Source organism: Sparus aurata, chromosome 13 (genome assembly GCF_900880675.1).
Source record: "Sparus aurata chromosome 13, fSpaAur1.1, whole genome shotgun sequence".
Lineage (NCBI taxonomy): Eukaryota > Metazoa > Chordata > Actinopteri > Spariformes > Sparidae > Sparus > Sparus aurata.
In genome coordinates this window covers 28,454,109-28,473,292 of record NC_044199.1, presented here as the reverse complement: position 1 = coordinate 28,473,292, position 19,184 = coordinate 28,454,109, and the positions used below count along the sequence as shown (strand labels likewise).

Sequence of the window (19,184 nt, the reverse complement as noted above, 5' to 3'; positions counted from 1 at the left end):
TTGTTGCAGCCAACAATGGAGGCCAGTTCCAGAATGGAGGTGATTTATGGAGCTCCCTGATGGATTTATACCACTAGCTTTGTTGCTACAATGATTGCTAACTGTTGCTAAACTTTGCTGCTGATGGCTTGTTAGCGGTCCTATTTGCTATTGCAGTGTCAGGGTGCCAGGAGCCAAACCCTGTAAGGTCACATTGTCCTCCGGTCACCAGGAGCTGCTAGTTCGAGGAGAGTCGGCAGACCACTAGCTCCATGGCGTTGGCTGTAACATATTATTAGCATTACTGACTACAGTAGAAGTGCCTAACTAGAAGCCTTTTATTTTTTTAGCAGGAAACATATATCTATACTCCATTTGCTGTTCATGGGAACTTGTGTACACAGATGTGTATATCTGTGTCCCTTAACCCCTGCATTGTGGAATTATTTCTTGTAAATGGTTCAGATTATAATCTCGCACCATTGTTTGTTAGGAGGAGGGCTCAGTCACCCGCATATTAAAGTGAACAGTCTTGTTCAACCATCATTGTTGTCAGCAGCTCAAGCGTCTAAAAACATTCCAGACTTGATGCAGAACATTACAAACATGCCTGGTATGTAGATATAAATGTCTAAAGGCTCCTCAGCCTGAACATCCTGTGAATGATAAAGCCAGAGCGGGAAACCAACCTGGGCCAGGAGGCATTTCCATTGAAATTCTAAGCAGTCCATGGTCTTGAACTTGGTTGGGCAGGGTGTGTCAAATATGAAAAGTCATTCACAAAGTTTTCCAGTAGGCCACTCTGAAGCTACTTTGGTAAACAGATACTGTGATTGACGCCTCATTTATTAGAAGTAAATCAAAATTCTGGGAATATATATAAAAAGACGATAAGACTAAAACAGAACTTTGGTTTTAGTGGAAAATGTCAACAACTCACCTTAGCTGATGTTCCCTCAGGTGAGCGAGGACGTCCATATGGTAGAGGTTGCAGTAGATGGTGTGCAGGTCCTGCAAGACAGAAAGATAATAAAGACAATATAAGTGAACATCAACCAACCAATCCAAGAAGAAAATATGAAAGAGAGAAAATATGAAGAGATATATTTCCACACACAATATGGGAAAACTCTCACTCCTTGATATCAGAAATCTAAACTTCATTATAATCCTAGCACAAAAAAGCACAATACCCAGTCACAGGCAATAATGAAAAACAAAAAACATTTGCAATCATGTTAATATCAGCACATTGTTTAGCCAGGCTACTAATCAGTCTATTCTCTGTGAAGCCATTTCAAAAACTACATTCAAAGCCACTTCGAACAATATATCTACACACAAGTTTGTAAAGTCTGCAGACTGTCAAGATTGCGTGTAGTATCTGAAAAGTAAAAGCTTTCAAAAGATTAGCTCATTGTTTAGAGTGTGTGAAACGTCTCGGCGGCGTGTAAATCATATCTAGTGCAGTACTTTGACAGAGGCCACTCAGACGATGCCAAACGCTGCCTATCAAATTGACACCCTCGAACCAGACAGGCAGGCATGCCACTTATGTACGCACATGACAGCAGTGAGACAAGCACAGATATATCCACCCACGGCCTTAAAATAGTACTCTATCAGGGCCAGCTGTCAAAACATTAAGAGGTTGACAGAGTGTGTGTTTGTGTGCGTGTGTGTGTGTGTGAAGGCAACAGCTTCATATAAGCATCTGCAGGATTAAACAAACACAGTGGCTATTGAGGCCACAGGGCAACTAGTTTTAACAGGTGGACTACATGGCTGGCTTGGTTATGTACGCACACAACACACAGATGGACACAGGGCAGTTTCATTACAGAGAGGAACACATTACTTCTTTTCTCTTGGAAAGCTGCTCTATTTTTGAATCTGGTGGATCTGCTTTAATACATTAAAAACAGTCTAATAAAACAGTTTTATTGCCATGCTCAACAGTATATATTAAATCATTAGGTCAAATAGTTTGACATTTGGGGTAATATGTTATCAGCTTTCTTGCCACAGTTAGATGACAAGATTGGCACCACCCTTGATTCTGTATGATACATGTAAAACTACCGTCAGCAGATGCTAACATAGCTTTGCACAAAGACTGGGAACCAGCGGATACTGCACGCCTGGCTCTGTCCAAAATGGAGCCCAACTTTCCCATATGTTTTGCAACGATCCCTCAAACGCGACACTTGTGGCAGAGATATGCAAGAGAGCCAGGAAAAAGACAATAAACCGTATTGTCAAAATGACACCGGTGCAAAGAACGGCGATATCGACCAACTGATATGTCAGGCGCACAAAATCCACCTCCAGAACCTCTAAATGGCAATAACTAACATACAAACCTTCTTTGTTTAAGTATTAAAACAGTTCACCAATTCAGGGGGTTATGTTTGCACTATTTCTTGGTTAAGGAGGACTACTCCTTAAGTCTCCTGGACTCCTTCCTGGAGTCTCCACTGGCTGCCGGGAGGCAGTTATGGCCTTTGGACAAAGCTAGGCTAGCCGTTTCTCCTCATGTCCAGTCTTTATGCTAAGCTAAGCTACAAGGTTACTGGCAGAAGCTTTATATTCACTGTACAGACAAATGGTGTGGTTTCCAAAATGTCTTGAACTCTTCCTTTAAAGAAAAGGCCGTCCAACACAAGTTTGACACTAGATCGGATTTTCACTACACAATTATCATTGCCAAATGAAATCACAAAAATGACATTATTGTGATAGGATTTTTTTGTTGACGGTGTTTTTACTCTTGTAGGGATTGTAGGGAGGTGGAGAGAGAGAAAAGCACACTAAATGGAAAAGGATGCGGAAGGCCGAAAATTATCACTTGATAATTCCGATTTTTTTCATTTTTTGATATCACAATTATCATGAATATCGCGATACAGCAACACCCCTAACCTGAAATCGACACCTTTCTCTAATGCTGTCGACTAGTTTTTTTGTCATTCCATGGTAGCTGGTGTCCTGTCCAGCATCATACATTAATACATTTCCTGTAAAACTGAAATGGTCCTCTAAAAGCCAGCACTTAAACCAAATTAGTACATTTAAACAAAAAATGCAAGCGTCAATGAGTAGTTCCGACGAATCAGTGCAGCTTCTAGATTACTGACGGTTAAAATATTTTCCATAACAATAATCCCACTTTTCGGATAAACCAAGGCGCAGCTGCACACATGCAGCTACAGTGCCCTAATCTGAAACTAATAACTCAGAATATCCCTCGCCGACAGACTCATATTTGAAGTGTTGCCTTTGTTGGAACCACTTCCTCACTACTGACTTTGTTTACATAGTGCTTAGGCAGATTGAGGATTTGTTTGAAATTATTGCCAAGTGTTTCATACAAATACTGACAGCCAGACACAACTTTCATGTGTACTCTGAGGGAGTGTAACTGGAAATCATTTCAATGCCACAATAAGGTTGTTTGAAACTTTCGCCAAGACTCAACAAATGTGATCACGGACTGGTGAAAGAATAAAAGACGTGTTCAAAAATCTTTAAAAACGAAACACGGGAAGTACTACAGGATATTAAAGCAATACTATAGAACATATAGCACAGAGAGACAGAGAGAGAGAGACTAAAAGAGAATGCAGCATGTTTTTGTGAAAGCATACTGTAAGTGTCTTGGTTTCTGCGTGTGCGTGTGTGTGTGTGCGTGCGTGCACAGGTAAACTGAGTCAAGCAGCGGGAGCCGGCGGAAGCAGAGATGAACACTGGGGATTGGAGAGCCTTTAATGAAACCGACCGGCACACCTCTGATGTGCTGTTGGCTCAGTCTGACACAGGAAGGAAGGTTCAGAGAGAAAGTACACATGAGGGGAAGACGGACAGAGTAAGACGGGCAGTCACACAAACACCTCATATCAGATCAGTAGCAGTTGGTTCACCTTCTTCTAGTCTCACATAGTCAGACCTAGTGCCACAACACTGGAGAAAAATCTTCCTGATCTCTTATCATCATTCTGGTATAGGGGTTAAAATGCTCAGGTAAGTTTGTTAACTTAAAACAATCAAAATAATCATGGGCAGCGAAAAGGCCAATGCAGCAACAGCGCCACTCTAAAATAGTGTCAGGGGTGAACATGTGGGGAAGCACGCCCTGGAATTAAAATGGCTAAATCTTTGTAGCTGATGTAACAGCTGCTAGCAACCAGGTAACTGTAACTTGTAGTGTAGTTTCAGAAAGTAGGTTGCTAGCGCGAAGGTTGTCTTTGCTGCCCGTAGTTTCTCAACTCTGCTGTGAACACCCAACAATTTGGGGAGATCTCTGGCTGATATTACACTACGTTTTCTTTGTTTATCATTGGATTTTATTGACTTTTTTTGTTGTTGTGTGTTTAAAGTTTGAAACAGAGTACCAATTAACTGACGATGACAATTTAAGAGGTACAAAAGTTGTAGCTGCTGTGGCATCTATGGTTGATCAGTCAGTGGCGGTAAGCCTTGCAAACCCTGCTTGTAAAGCTGCCCATAGCTCCTTGAACTATCGTACTAAACTTGGTTTAGACTGGTTCCTCCAGTCGAAAGGCAGGTGTAGTTTCTTCATACTTCAAAAGTTTCTATAGCTGCAACGATCAGCTGGTCAACTGACAAGTCGATTGAAAGAAGACTTATTGCCAATAATTCTGATAATCAATCGTTCAAATACATTTTCAAGCAAAAATGTTAAACATCTGCTGGCTACAGCATCTTAATGTAAGAATTTGCCGCTTTTCTGTGTGTTTATGTTAGTAAATGACGAGTGTTTGGACAGTTGGTTGGACAAAATAAGTATTTTTTTTTCTTTTTAATGAAAACTCTATTGGACCCCATGGGAGACAGAAGTAAAGGAGTGAAACAGGAGACTATGCTTCTGAACATGGTTATAATGCAAGATGTTTTTACATTCATGAAATCACACTTGAGTAGATATATCTGATAACTGTTAAGAGGAAGGGAAACACTTAGTTCCCTCTAAGACGAAAACAGCACGCTCTATAAAACACAGACAACTGCCATTTAGATAAGAGTTAAACACTGAAGGACACAGGTCGACCTGGCCAGCTGACCAGCAACGCGAGTTGTAACCTCCATTTACTGATCCCAGGGCAAATGCAGTGAGCAGAGAGCAGGCATTAAAAAGCCTGGTTCACAGTAGTATGGAAGTAGAACTGTATTGACTTTAACTCACAGTTAACTGGGTTAGTGAGCACAACAAACTGCTGCAGTAAGCACTCCTGTCGTGTTGCTGAGCATGCATGTGTGCATGTACAGCAAGTGTGTGTATGTCAGGACATAAAGGCCTGAGGCGACTTGAAAGCGTGGGTGCTCGGATTAGGCGAGACAGACTCCTAAAACCCACCTCACCCCTCTTTACTAGTGTGTTACAGGGTTACATTGAATACTCTGCCTGATACAAAAAGACACAGTAGCACTTTTTTTTTTTTTTTCTTCGCTAATGACACCAAGTTTTGGCCCCTGTAGCATGTTGGAGGCGATAACAGAGAAGTGTCTCACATCACTGACTAAGACGCAGATCTACATACACATCTTTCTTAAAATAAAGAATGTGTTTTGTAGATGATGGAGGATGGTGGAATTTTGAGAATTTTAAGTAGCTAAGTGACTTTTTTCATTGACACATCATAACAGATGTCAATTAACAATTACTGTAGACAATTGATAGTGGGGTTAAGTGATATCCCGATATTCTTAAGCTGCATCAGAAACACAATGTATATCTCGCCATTTTAAAATCTCCACAAAACCACTTCATAAATGCTAGGACTGAGTGACAAAATCACAATATCTTTAACAAAATACCTCAACATCAATGTTGCGACACTATTGTAGGGATAACTATTTGTACTTTTACACAGATAGCAACTATCTTTACCTTTTCAGATTTTGACAGATTGCGAATGACTAATAACAATGGAAACTATTTAAATGGCCTGTTACTGAAATGGGGAAGTGAATTTTATTTAGTTCTTATAAGCAATTACGCAGTTTTTATTGGATATCCAGGACCCCAAATTGTGAAATGTCAAAACAGGAGTCTCTCTGAAATGCCGTGCGCATTCCACATTTGAGCGGAATAAAAACATTTCAGCTGTGGGTCAGACAACAGATCCTTATCTTCTAAGAAAATGCTCAAATCATAGCGCTCAGCTACAATGTTTACAATGTCCAAAATGAAATCTGGTGCATCTCTAGTATTAGAACAGTCTGGTAAGTTCAGGGAATCACATCAATTTACTGTCACACAGTGTTTAGAACCAGACAACACTTACTCCAAATCATGATATGATATCCAAAATCTAAGATGACATATAGTCCAATAACATAATAACCTATATAATTTCACTACATAGCCCAGCCTAAACTGAGTGTGTATTGGTGCGGTGCAGCGCTGTGCATTCTGGTTGTTGTTGGTTTTCTACCTTTTGGGCAAAATGGAATACCACAGCCATATTTTTCTGTTTTATCTGGTCATTTAGCACCAATTAAAACAATATGCGTGTCCTTCTATTGCATACACAGCCCATTTTTTATGCAAGGGCTCTCTTTCCAGCTGTGGAATGCTTCTCTGAATGACACATTCTGCTAATACTACTACACACATCTATGAAGCCAACTGCCCCCGTTTCATGTATTGATTGGTGTAAAGCAGGTCATCAATAGGCCCAGACAGACAGATAGCAGGATGTCCGAAGAGGAGCTCTCTACTTTGTCGTTCCCATCGGTGGTCTCCCAGGGACAGGATGGTAATCTGATCACTGCACCGCCCACGCCAATCTCTCTCTCTCTCTCTCTCTCTGTGTGTGCCCTCAGTGCTTAAGTACATACACTGCTTGGACTTGAACAGAGGGTGTGGTGGCTGCGGTCTCGTTTTTGGTGGCCTACACAAGGGAAACGATCCCTATATTTTTTTACGTAGAAGTGTCAATCAGCATATCTATTCTGCAGTGGTGCCTCCATTCCCAAACCACATGGAAAACCTAACCCCAATGTAGTAAAGTTTTACCAACACATAATCCGTTTTTTTCTTGTGAAATATGCACAGGATTCGAGTTTAGAAACTCTTTTCACAGACATTTTCCAACTGATTTGCAGCGTTTCTCACCAGGTTAGCCTTGTCTTAACATAACAAAAAGACACTAGTGGACACTAAGTGAATCTAATAAAACCATCATACTCCTGATTTGATCTACCAGAGGGTCAGTTCTTCTACACCTTCAGGATCTAACAACTAGGTGAAAACGTAAATGACGTCCGGGTCTACATGTCCAACCATCAAAGCCATGTCCTTCATGACGTTAGACTCAAGCCCACGTGCCGTTTATTGTTGTCTCATTGTCATCCCTCAGGACAGGACATGGCGGCGGAGCAACCCTCAGTGACATCTGACCTTTGGCCTTTCCTCATGTGGTGACCTGATGACCCCATCTGTGATTAAGACGTCACAACCTCCAGAGACATCCATTAACTCATCACCAGCTGAGGACCCGGTATTTTATTTACCCTGGGGATAGGCTTTATATCGATATATCATAAATGTGATATGCCACTTTATATTGTCTTTGATTTTCGATATCATTATATCAGGATATGGGATGTGTTGACTTCTTTTAAAGGCTGCATTATAGTAAAGTGATGTCATTTTCTGAACCTACCAGACTGTTATACTGGTTACCCAGTTAGTCATGAAGATATGCTAGTACTGTTGCCCCACAGCAAGAACATCCTGGGTTCAAGACCCAGCAAGGGTAGCGCCTTTCTGTGCAGGGTTTGCATTTCTCCCTATGCCTGTGTGGTTTCCCTCCAGGTACTCCAGATTCCTACCATAGCCTAAAGATATGCAAGTTAGGTTAATTGGTCATGGAATGTGAGCAAGTGGATGGTTGTTTGTCTACATACTTCAGCTTTGAGATAAACTGCTGACTTGTCCAGGTGTGTACCCCACAGCTCACCCACTGTCAGCTGGGATCGAGGAAGAACCATGTTGGGGAGCACTTCCTTATTTACCCCTACAGATCTTTGACTGAAATGCCGAACGTACGTTACTTTATTCCACCCCGGAGGCAGAATGCAAAAAGAGGAGGTGTGATAGGAACTACACAGTGCCAGATTCCTCATGGCTATATAAAACCATATAACCCAAGCCCAAATTTAACCCTGTCTGATAAAGTCAAAATGAAAACTAAGGACTCAAATTATTGCACCCATTTCACTGCTGTTTTATAGAGGTTTCAAACCCAGCTGTAATTTAGGGTTCTTAAAGGCCTGACTATTTAAGATACTACAGATTTAAAAGCATTTTTAGTGACACTTTTTTAGTGAGTAAGCTGGGAGAAAAAACACTTTCTGAAAGTTGTTTAAAAAATGACTCTTTGAAGATGCAAATTTTGCACACATATGAAAAAATAATCTAATCTATAACATCTTCAGAAGAGCTGGTGTCAAACTAAAAGAAAGACAAATGGGGCTGATCCCTGATGCTCTGAGCTTGCTGTGCCTGTCCTGGTGAGTGTGCTTCAAGTCGCTGCAGTGCTGCTGCTGCCACCTGCTGGCAGAAACATCACTCACGTCATTTAAATAAGACTTGGCCCAACAGACGGTGTACATCTGACTGACGACATCTAAATCTCAGAAGCAGCCGCTAACGAGACAGGAAAGGCACGTTGAAAAACACAAAAGTAAATTTGTTTACTGCAGTGGAAAAGTGATGTGAAACCAGTTTGCAGTGTCTGTCAGAGCTGTATTGTCACCCAACCGCAGACTTTTAAAATGTCTTAATCTGTCGAGGATAATTTTACCCACGTTTCACAGTAACAGTACATCTGCGGGTTTGTTTTTTTTCTAACACCCCTCGCTCTGACAGGATACTGACATTTCTGACCTGTGGCCTGCTAAAGTATGCCTGTTACTCATACATAAACAAGCTGTGGCAGCACAGAACCAGCATCAGTCACACAGAAGCAAGTTGTTGCAGTACAGAGATTGTTGTTGTCCCACCCACGGCATTTCTCCCTTTCCCATCAAAAGGGCGGCTTATTAACACAGAATTCATGATATGTTGAGGCACTCCTACATGAGTAAGGGGGGGAAGCCTTGAAATTCCAAGTCTGGAGGCTTTGATTTTTAATTTCTGACTGGAACTGGTTGCAGTTTGAGCAGTTCTTTATTTCACTGAGGCAAATACAATCCTTCCATAACCTTTTGTGGCCTAAGAGCATGGTTCAGTCAGTTAAATTCAAGCCAATAAAATCAACCCACACCAAAAATAATTCCAATAGCTTAAAGCCTTTATCCAAATTGTACAGCAATCCATGATTTTTTCTTTTTTTACTTGCTGTTAATACCATCTTTGATTGTATGTTTTGATCATGATCAATAAAAGCTTGCTCATTCCAACACAAGCATTATTTTATTCCAAATAGTAAAAGATTTTTTGGTTTATATATTAGCGAGTGTGTAGATGTAACACCAGATTATGTTGAAAATCAAGCAGTTATGCAGTCAGTACAATCAAATGTAAGCATAACCTAGAATATATAACAGTTAAAACTAAAATGGCAATCAGTGGACCACATGTTGCTGCCAGGCCTAACAGCCTTTTAATTAAATCGCGCCTAAACCGATATCAAACAAAACATATCTTAATCTTGTTAGATATGGAATTTTATTTGGCTCTGCATGCAATTATACTCCTAGATACCAACCACCTAAACACAAAGGGCTTAGTTTCATCAAGATCCATTGCATTACTGCCTGAGAAATGAATGAAAATGATGAAAAAAAAGAGAGGAAAATATCCTAGGTCCGTCTTTCTTGTCTGGGTCCACACAAAAAGTAATTGGGGTCTACTCTGTGCTTAGACGCAACCTTCATTCAAGATTTATGGAAATCCTTTTGGTAGTTTCTGCGAAGACAAGCCAACCAACAAACAAACAAACAAACACGGGCCAAAATATAACCTCCTCAGCAGAGCTAATAAAGACTTTTTTCAAACTTTCAAAGACATTGTGCGAACCCTGTGAAAGAAAAGCCTGGATGTGAATTTGTGGTTGCTTTAATTTGCTGGTTTGAACTCACAAGCCATATATATAGTGGGTCATGACCTTGTGTTGGCAAGAAAAACATTCCAAACCTGTTGCAGAGGTAGAAATTCTTCTACTGAATCTTTGTAAAAAGAAATACTTTTCAGGCAGAACCTGAATCCTTTGTAGCCTTTGTGGAGAGTTCAGTCACCCCTCGGCCCACAACCGCCTCCACCAGAATGTACAGTATGCCTGTCGGGTCTGTCAGCGACACAGAGAGGATATTGTGGACAGATGATACAACAAGTCCATTCAAGCCAGCAGAACAAACAGCTCGGCTAACATCCTGCCAGCATAACCAGCCTTTAACATTTACATTACATAGACTACTGACTCCACCATCATCTGTGTCAACACTGTGCTGGGATATAGTATAACAGGGCTCAATGCAAAGGACAAATCTGCTTTTGTGCACAATATAGTCAGAACAGAAGTAAAAATAACAACATTGAAGGAGCTGCAATCTCTTGATGAAAGCAACAATTTTACAATATTCCATTAAAAATGAAGCACTGTTGTGCTACAGAGATGCTTCAGTCTATATTCTCCAGATGTATGGAAAGCTTTTTGGTACAGACACCATCATTACACCATCATGATTAGATTATTCACTAAAAATTAAAAAAAAAAAAAAAAAAAAGGTGACACATAGTCAGAAAAATCGAAAAAAAGTTAGGATTTCTTATTTTTTTTGCTTTTAGCTTAGCCTTAATAAGAATGCATATATTTTAATACTTATACCAATACAACCAGTCTTTAAGAGACCTCTTACGATTTGGATGAGGGAAAACATTAAATAAAAAAAGACAGTTTCCCAGAATGTGAGGATTCAAAGTTGAAAGAGATTTCTCAACAGAATGAATTCTAAAACCAACCAACCAACCAACCACACACACACACACACACACACACACACACACACACACACACACACACACACACACACACACACACACACACACACACACACACACACACACACACACACACACACACACACACACACACACACACACACACACACACACACACTATTTAGCTTGTATAGGTTAGGTTGAAATATATTAAGGTCCACATTAACTGAAGCCACTGTTGCACTCATCTGTAGTAGATGGAGATGCTCCGTTTCACTTTCAGTAATTGGCACAGGGAATGCAAATGTCAGATTGTCAGAGGTTGCACAAGAATTCAGCACAAGTGCCCTCTGCTGTACAATAAACCTAAGTGAGCTGTACCATAAAGCAGCTGAAGCAGCCATCTGCACTACTGATTTAAAGGAAAGTTGTGACAAGCAGTTGAAATGCTGTACTCTGCTGAATTTCAGAAAACATGAGATTCCACGATGATACTACTGACAAAAACTAGAGAGTTAAAGTTGGATATTAATAGATGTTGAGCAGCAATAAATATGTCGCTTACATGTGTATGGGACACTGCAGAAAAGTAACACAGGCACGTTTTTAAAAAACAAATTATATGGCATCAGATTGGTGCAGACTTGCATACTCCCTGATAAGAACACTTTCTTCTTATCCTTCTTTTTTTTTCTTTACATCTAAATACAATGTATAGAATACAATGCACAGGACCTCTAGTCATGCCTCATTTGCAGTTTTTGTCACTGGCTAGGCTTTTAAGGAATAAAACACACAATGCAACACATTAATACAGGCATATAAACAGACAAGCAGCCACAACGAACAATGATTCTAACAACAATGACTGAAAACAACAATTAAAAATGGGCTGACAATAATAAGAACTGGATATAGGAAGGGAAATTAAAATCATTGTTATTTCAATGTTTTGAGAGATGAAATCCATATCAGTAAGTGTGCTGATAGGAAACATTTGTTAATTAATGCAATAAAATAGTTTTATTGGTTATCTGGAACAGAAAAAATGACCTCTTAGATTCAGTGCCATTGTCTCTTTGTTATGATTAAGATTATGTAACCACGCAGAAAAGACAATAATCAGAAATTTAAAATCCAGTTCCTGACATTATAATCTTGGGACAATTGTGTAAGACAAACCAATATATGGTCGTTCTGCGTATTATTAGCTACAGGCTACTTGTTGAGTCTTAGTGAGGATGGCTGAATGTGAGAAAAGATAACGGAAGTAAATTCATCCAGTTTTTTGTTCTCTTATCCGTGGACTGTCACAAATATGCTATGATCTAAAAGTAGCAAGAAGTAACAGTGAGAAAAAATAAATCTTGTATAGATTTCACAGCTTTTAATGCGTGGAGTGGATCGACCACCGTTTCATTATCGAAATGTAGCCCACCGAATCAGCAACAAATCATGAGATGCCTAGAGAAACACCCATAACGTTTAAAAGCTACACATTTGTTCTTGATAAAACATCATGTTGGAATTAAAAACTGCAGAGGCTGAGAAAAATGGACCCATGGTCATTACTCATGGCTTCACAATCTCCTTACCAGACATTTAAAGGCTCAAAGCTCAACATCAAGCACGATATAACATTAATATTCCTAAAGCCTTAATGGTTTAAACCCACAAGGTCAGCCATGATCCCCTGGTATCACAACTCCAGGCAGGGTCATTATCCATACAACACAGAAGCTCACTGACAATCCCCTGCTCCACTGTGCAGCAGGCCTTATCGCTGCAGCATCAGTGTGAGGTTTCAAGTACACTTGCAGCACTTAAATCTTCCCAAATCCCCTCTTTTTGCTCACAGCTCAGCCTCTTCTCCACTCAAAGAAATCATTTTCAGGAACAAACCCAGGTCAAAGGGAGGGACTTGAAACCAGCTTGTGCAAAAATTATCAAAGACCCCTTTTCAAGCTTTTACCACAATGTGATCTGCAGAATCAAACAAACATGAATCTGATCGTTCAGCAAAACACGGAAGGACGCTCGTCAATGTGTGCTCAGCAAAATAAAACAATGAAAACAAATACAGTGCAAGTTCTGGATCCTGAGAGTTTCCGCGCTGAAAACTAAAGGAGTTGGGTTCATAAAAAGCCCTGTGACGACAGTCGTGGTGCTGGTGGTGGAGCGGGTTATGGAAACAGAGGGAAGGAGGGAGGGAGGGAGGGAGAGCAGAGGGAGAGCAGAGGGAGAGCAGAGGGAGGCGTCATTCATGACCAGAAAGAGAACTTGACTCTACTGACTTGAACATTTACAGTATATGTTTGTAAAAAAACACCAGCAAAACGTGGAGTTGAAGAAAATAACACAGCTAAAGAGAAGATGAATAGAGGGTGCACACACTTGATGAATCACTACTTCCTTCCTGGGAACTCAGCCAACAAGCGCAGCATGGCAAATTTCTACCACTTTGTGCAAAAAAAAGTTCAGAGTGTCACTTTGCGAGTGCTATACTATAATTTCTGACTTTGGATTGGGAGCGTATGCTCCTTCTTTACTCCTACTAGAAAAGAGGGTAAGGAGGGAGTCTGGCGCATAAAACACCGCACCAGCTGCCCTCTCCTCGCCAGCCAAACCAAATAGCCACACTCATACGCACAAAAACACTGCCACACACAGAAAATGGAAAATCTGAGCCTTTATGTAATGTTAGCTGCAGTTTAATGCTGAAATGAATGAAGTATGCACAGGAAGTTTTGGTCTGCAGTCACTGAAAAGTAGGAAGAATTAGAATTTTTGGAAGAATTATAAATGGAGTATTATAACATCCTTGAATTTTATATACATATATGCAATGAATATCAACACTTTTACATAAAAAAAAAAACTTAAGGAAATTAAAATAATTTCGGGGAAAATACGCAGCGAAATTTTCTTTATGCAGGACCAAATAACTTTTAGATGTGTGTTCAGATGGGAGTCAAATTGTGGTTGCAAGAAAGCGAAAACTAGTGGAGGTATGATTTTTGGGAAGATGACTGATTCCTGTAAACAGTCTGCAAAAGTGCTTTAAATACACATGTTGTGCCAAGTGTCCTTAGGGGTTCTTGGATGTTAAGGACACATTTCAACTCAATCCAGAGAAAAATGAGCAGTTGGGGCTTTGAATACACAACAGTGACCCAGATTTAGCTGTGAGGGCCAAACTTTAAAAATCCTTGACTAAATAGTACTTGGAGTACAGCTGTAGGATTTTGCAAGGCCCCTTGAATTAAGTAGGAGTTTAAACATTTTGACTTGACTTTGACTTGAATAGGCCATTATTAAATTGAATTATTACTTGGGAAAAAAAAAAAAATGCAGCCCATGGTCAATATCAGCCTTTGACAATCTGGGAAATTAGATTTTGTTATTTTTAGGGCTGCCTATTAACATCAAAAAATATATATTTTTAAATGCTACAAGATGTGCTTTGAAGTAATGTCTCATCTGAATAATTATACTCCACTTTTTGCCCAAACTAGCGTCTGGGTTTCTCAGATTTCAAAGACATCGCTTAAAACCTTTTAAAAATAAGTTGTTGTGCACTCCCTCTCATAACCAACTTATTTTGCACTCACTCATTTATCACTTCCCTTCGCTTGACAAGAGTACAGTCTGCGCCTTTGTTACGTGTTCTCATTTTCTCCTCCGTTAACATTATTCCACAGTTAATCTTAATTATTCCAGCTGTAAGTTTAGAGAGCTCAACACTTAAAGCTACTGAGCTTTTCACCACCTGCGGTTTTAAACTCATTTGTCTTTCATGCCTCTCGCTCATTACCCCTCACCATCTCTGCTGGACTCGGCAGCGGCGGACACAGCCGTCGGAGAGGTTTATGTCTGGTCGCAGCAGCAGATGTCAGAGAGTGAACTCAGCTACTGCAGCATAACACATCTCAGCTGACATGCAAAGTTTGGGGGTGGGCTGCTAAGTTTAGGCAGGCACACGAGCAGAAATGTGCAAACACAAACATGAAGAAGCATGTAAATGAATACTGCAGCACCGCTTCTCCACAAGAGTCATATTAATGTAGCTGAAGCATGCACCCACTTGGCCTACGCATATCTGTCGTCTGCATGGCCTTGTTGCCACAGGCGGGCTGTCAGATAGCCAAGATACGGAACAGATAGCTGATCTCTTTCCCCAATCTGTTCAGACAGGCAGCTCTGCACTGCTTCTCACACTGTGGCTGCAGCTCCATAAATCCAAAACAGAACTGAGCAGCGTATCCCCGTGCTTTCAAACTAACTTAGAGTTTGCACAGAACACGCTATGAGACCGCAAAGACAAAAATCAACAATTGCCTTACATGTGGGACCTGAAGAACTGAATATGTTTTTATTTGGTTTGGTCTCAGATGTTTCTGAAGACCCCCGGGGTCATGTAGGAACCAGGTGAACCGGGAGTGCATGGTTTCTCTGGTGAGATCAGTACAAACATCAGCGAAATTGAACCACTACTGACACTAAAGAAATGGGACCCGTGTGTATGCTTCGTTTTTCTTGGTTAGATGAAAAAAAAACAACAATCTCCCTTTAAAGGTTTCCCGTTAGGCCTAAAAGCCACTATTTATGTTGGGGGCGGGGGGCACTGATGAGGGATTTATTGCAGATTGTAAGCAGTTAAGCCATAGCCTAGAAACTGTATACTCAGGGCAGATGTTGATGGTGAAGCGTAATTTCCATACACAGGAAAGAGTGACAGTGCACATACTGTAGAGAGACTCTGTACAAAGTCATAAAAACAAATATAAAAGCCAACAAGTTAAACTACTCTCATCCGAATCCAGCTGTTCTGGTTGCCCACCCAAAGACAAGCTGGCCCTGTGCGTGGACACGTGCCAACATTCGCATATACTTTGAATATATTTGCATGGAAAAGACTGTGGCCCGTCACGCTGAATCACAACATCAGAAGCCAGCACACCATGCTATCGCCCAAGTTACGCAAGCAAACCTCCAGTGACCTTTCACTGAAACACACATACACCAGACGCACACAAATCCCAGTCAGTGAATGACTTCTTATCTCTGTAACTCAGTGTAATTTCCAGTTAACAGTGGACTGACTGGGCGGAAGACTATTTGACTGGGCTCACTGACTGCAGATTAGGCGGCAGAGGCTGGCGAAAAACACATTTCTCTCACTCACTCAACTTTTGGTACTTGAGACGTTCACGGCACTTGGACAAATATAGTTCCTGCCTTGAAAACCAATAAGAAAGGCTAACGGAGTCCAGGCCGCCAACAACAACTGATGATATATAAGGGTCTTGAAGAGTTTTCCCATCTCACAGAGGGAGATTTAAACCATTATCACTTGTAACTATGTTCTGAGGGACAAGGGCGCAGGTAAACAGTAGAGGTAGAGGCAAACAACAAAAATCTGATAGGGTTTAAATCTAACCATGGTGCAACCAGCATCAGAACAAGACAGAAAAGAGAAGAAGACAGTGCAAAAGCACATTAAAGCATGAATCATGCATAGTCATCACACAGTTTGTTAATGGCAAATACAGGAAGTGATCACTGACATCACTAAAACCTAACCTCACTTTAACCATCTCAAAGGAAGCGTCTGTGGAAGATGTTTCCATATGGAAAGGGATCAATCCATCCGTTCCTCCGACAAGCCTACTTAACTGCTCACAGTTGCTGAGTCAATCGGCCTCCACTCATGAATCACAACCCCACTCATCCTCCTCCTAAACACAATGTCACTCAGACGATCAAGGCTGATCTGATCCGTATCAATGATGGGGTACTTAGGTGGGCCTCCGACAGTCACTTCCTAGGTCATGACCTCTGTTCTGGTTGTCATGGCATCAGGGGAAAGCACTTTGCAGGTGCATTAATTATTTAAAAAGGCTTGAATGAATGAAAACTTGGCTCTGAGTACTTCTAAAACTTGAGGGTTGAAGGAAATGGATGATGTGTAGCCCACTGTTTGCCCCTAGTGCCCTGTGGATGCACATGTGCAAACACTGGGATTACATAAATGTGTCGGTTACGGTTTGAACCATGCAACTGTGTGATAAGAATGTAATGAGCGGCTCGGATTCGATGTGATAGAGGTGTGTGATAAATGTGGGCTGTGTCAAAGGGTAGGCCCGTTTGGTGCAGATAAGAGCAGCATGCACAGTCGTTAAACCTGAAGGACAAAACTTCAGCCAAGAACATCATATCACTATACTATCACAAAACAAAATGCACACTCTTTATATTTGATCATTTATCAAACTTTCATCAAGAACTACTTTCCACATATGTAGGTACTCTTTTATTATAGCTGTGATTGTTGATTTGTGATTTGTCACAATTTTATTTTTTGCAATGAACTGCAATGACAGCCAGCCATCACACTAGATACCAGAAGCTTATGTGTTGCTAATACAACATCCTGAGCAACTGTTAATTTATTGTTGGCCACTTGATTTACTCGTATGTTCAGGGAGCTGCAACCAAGAATGATTTGAAAATGGTGAAAAATTGCTATCACAGGTTCTCAAAGCTGGCGGTTACATCTTCAAATATCTTCTTTAGTCTGACCAGAAGTCCATAACCAGACGATTTTCACTTTATAATCACGTAAGATGAAGGAAACTAGGAAATATACACATTTGCCAATTCACTTTCAGCAACAAGTCAATGAATCAGCTGTAACAATCTTATGTAACAGCTATAAAAGTTTACAAAATGTATTGGTAGTCGTGCTGCTGTCTGTGTGGACTTAATGTTGATCTTTCACTTAATTATCTTAATTACTTTAGATGACTGAATCTGACTCATTTTTAAAATATCTTTGGTTGAACCATTTGTTCAACTCTTTGTTAATTGGTTTTATTTTTTTTTAGTCTGGCCATCAGTATTTCACTCTTTTAATGTGATGGGGAGGGAAAATGCTTTGATTGAGAAGAAATTAAGAAAGCTTTTATAAAGTTTTCTGTCTTGGATTGATTATATTTTTTCACTGAATCTCAATAAATAAATTGATACACTTTTTCAAACGATATCACTTAAATGGTCAATAATATATTGAATAGCCCTAACTAAGGACTTGACTTTAACATCCATCCATCCATCCATCCATCCATCCATCCATCCATCCGAGAATTGTTTATAGTAAAAAAACCTAAAAAAAAAAAAAATAATCAAAAAATATACATATTGAAGACTAGGCCATCTAACCCTGACATACAAATGAGAACCTAAATGAAAAAATTCATTCTCAAATCAAGTAGAGTGAAGTCATTTGTGTATGCAATGCTCCAGCCATAAAATGAGATAAGTTGGTTTCTCATTAAATACACCTCTTTAAGGCAGCATTTCAACTCCCGACCACATTCCTCTCTCAACGTTCCTCTGCCTCCAACACAGTCTTATTTGAATGTCTCTAAAATTCAGGCCCACACATACACACACACACTCTCAACTGTCCACTGCCACACACTGTGACCTCAAAATACACAGCTGTAAAATACAACATTCCTGAGCAACTTTTTTCCAATCCTATAAGGTTAAATCTACAGTATCTTTGGCCAACAGCCATATAAAGATACAGTACTTGGGTAGGCAGCTCTTCTTTGTCATGAATGGGCCACCGTGTTTGGATTCATTGTTCAAAACAATCGCGCTGCTGAGGCTGGCGAGAAGTTTGGGGAATCCAGCTGTCACATTCCCAGCATTCCAGAGGTGAGTCCTCTGCATTCTTTACAACCTTGTCAACAAAAGGAGTTGTGCGAACAAGCCAAGTGGTGATCCGGAAAATGACAGTGAGCATGCAAATGAGTGAGAGTGCTTTCTGGAAGTGAAAGACGTGAGAGCGTGAAGAAGAGCGGCAAAACGTGAAGTAGTGATTGATTTTCGGCACACAAGTGGGAAGAATAATAAAGCATGCAGAGGGTTGAATGAATAATTGAATGAACAATTGAATGAACTAGTAAGTGAGCAAATGTGTAATCATAAATTGCGTAAGGCGGCAATTGAGTAAATCGGATGACTTGTCATGCAAGCCATTGAGTAAAACAGCATGCCCCAACTGTATTCCCACTAGATTTCTTGTGCTGTTGCACAAATGACATGTGTCACTGTGTTTTCATGCAGGTTATATCACCCTGTGCTTTTTGGACGGCTCACACTGCTTATACGTCTCTGTAAATCGAACCACTTGTGCCTCAGGCAACTACAGTACATCTACGCTCAC

General features: G+C 40.4%; 1 protein-coding gene across 6 annotated transcripts in view; it reads right to left on the bottom strand.

Moving 5' to 3' along the window:
- rapgef6 (Rap guanine nucleotide exchange factor (GEF) 6) overlaps positions 1–19,184 on the bottom strand; it is a 161,602-nt gene that overhangs the window by 125,374 nt on the left and 17,044 nt on the right. For all 6 annotated transcript variants that reach the window (XM_030438059.1, XM_030438065.1, XM_030438062.1 and 3 more), the window contains exon 2: positions 920–990. In XM_030438059.1, coding sequence (XP_030293919.1) covers positions 920–990 — 71 coding nt within the window. The remainder of the gene's footprint in view (positions 1–919; positions 991–19,184) is intronic.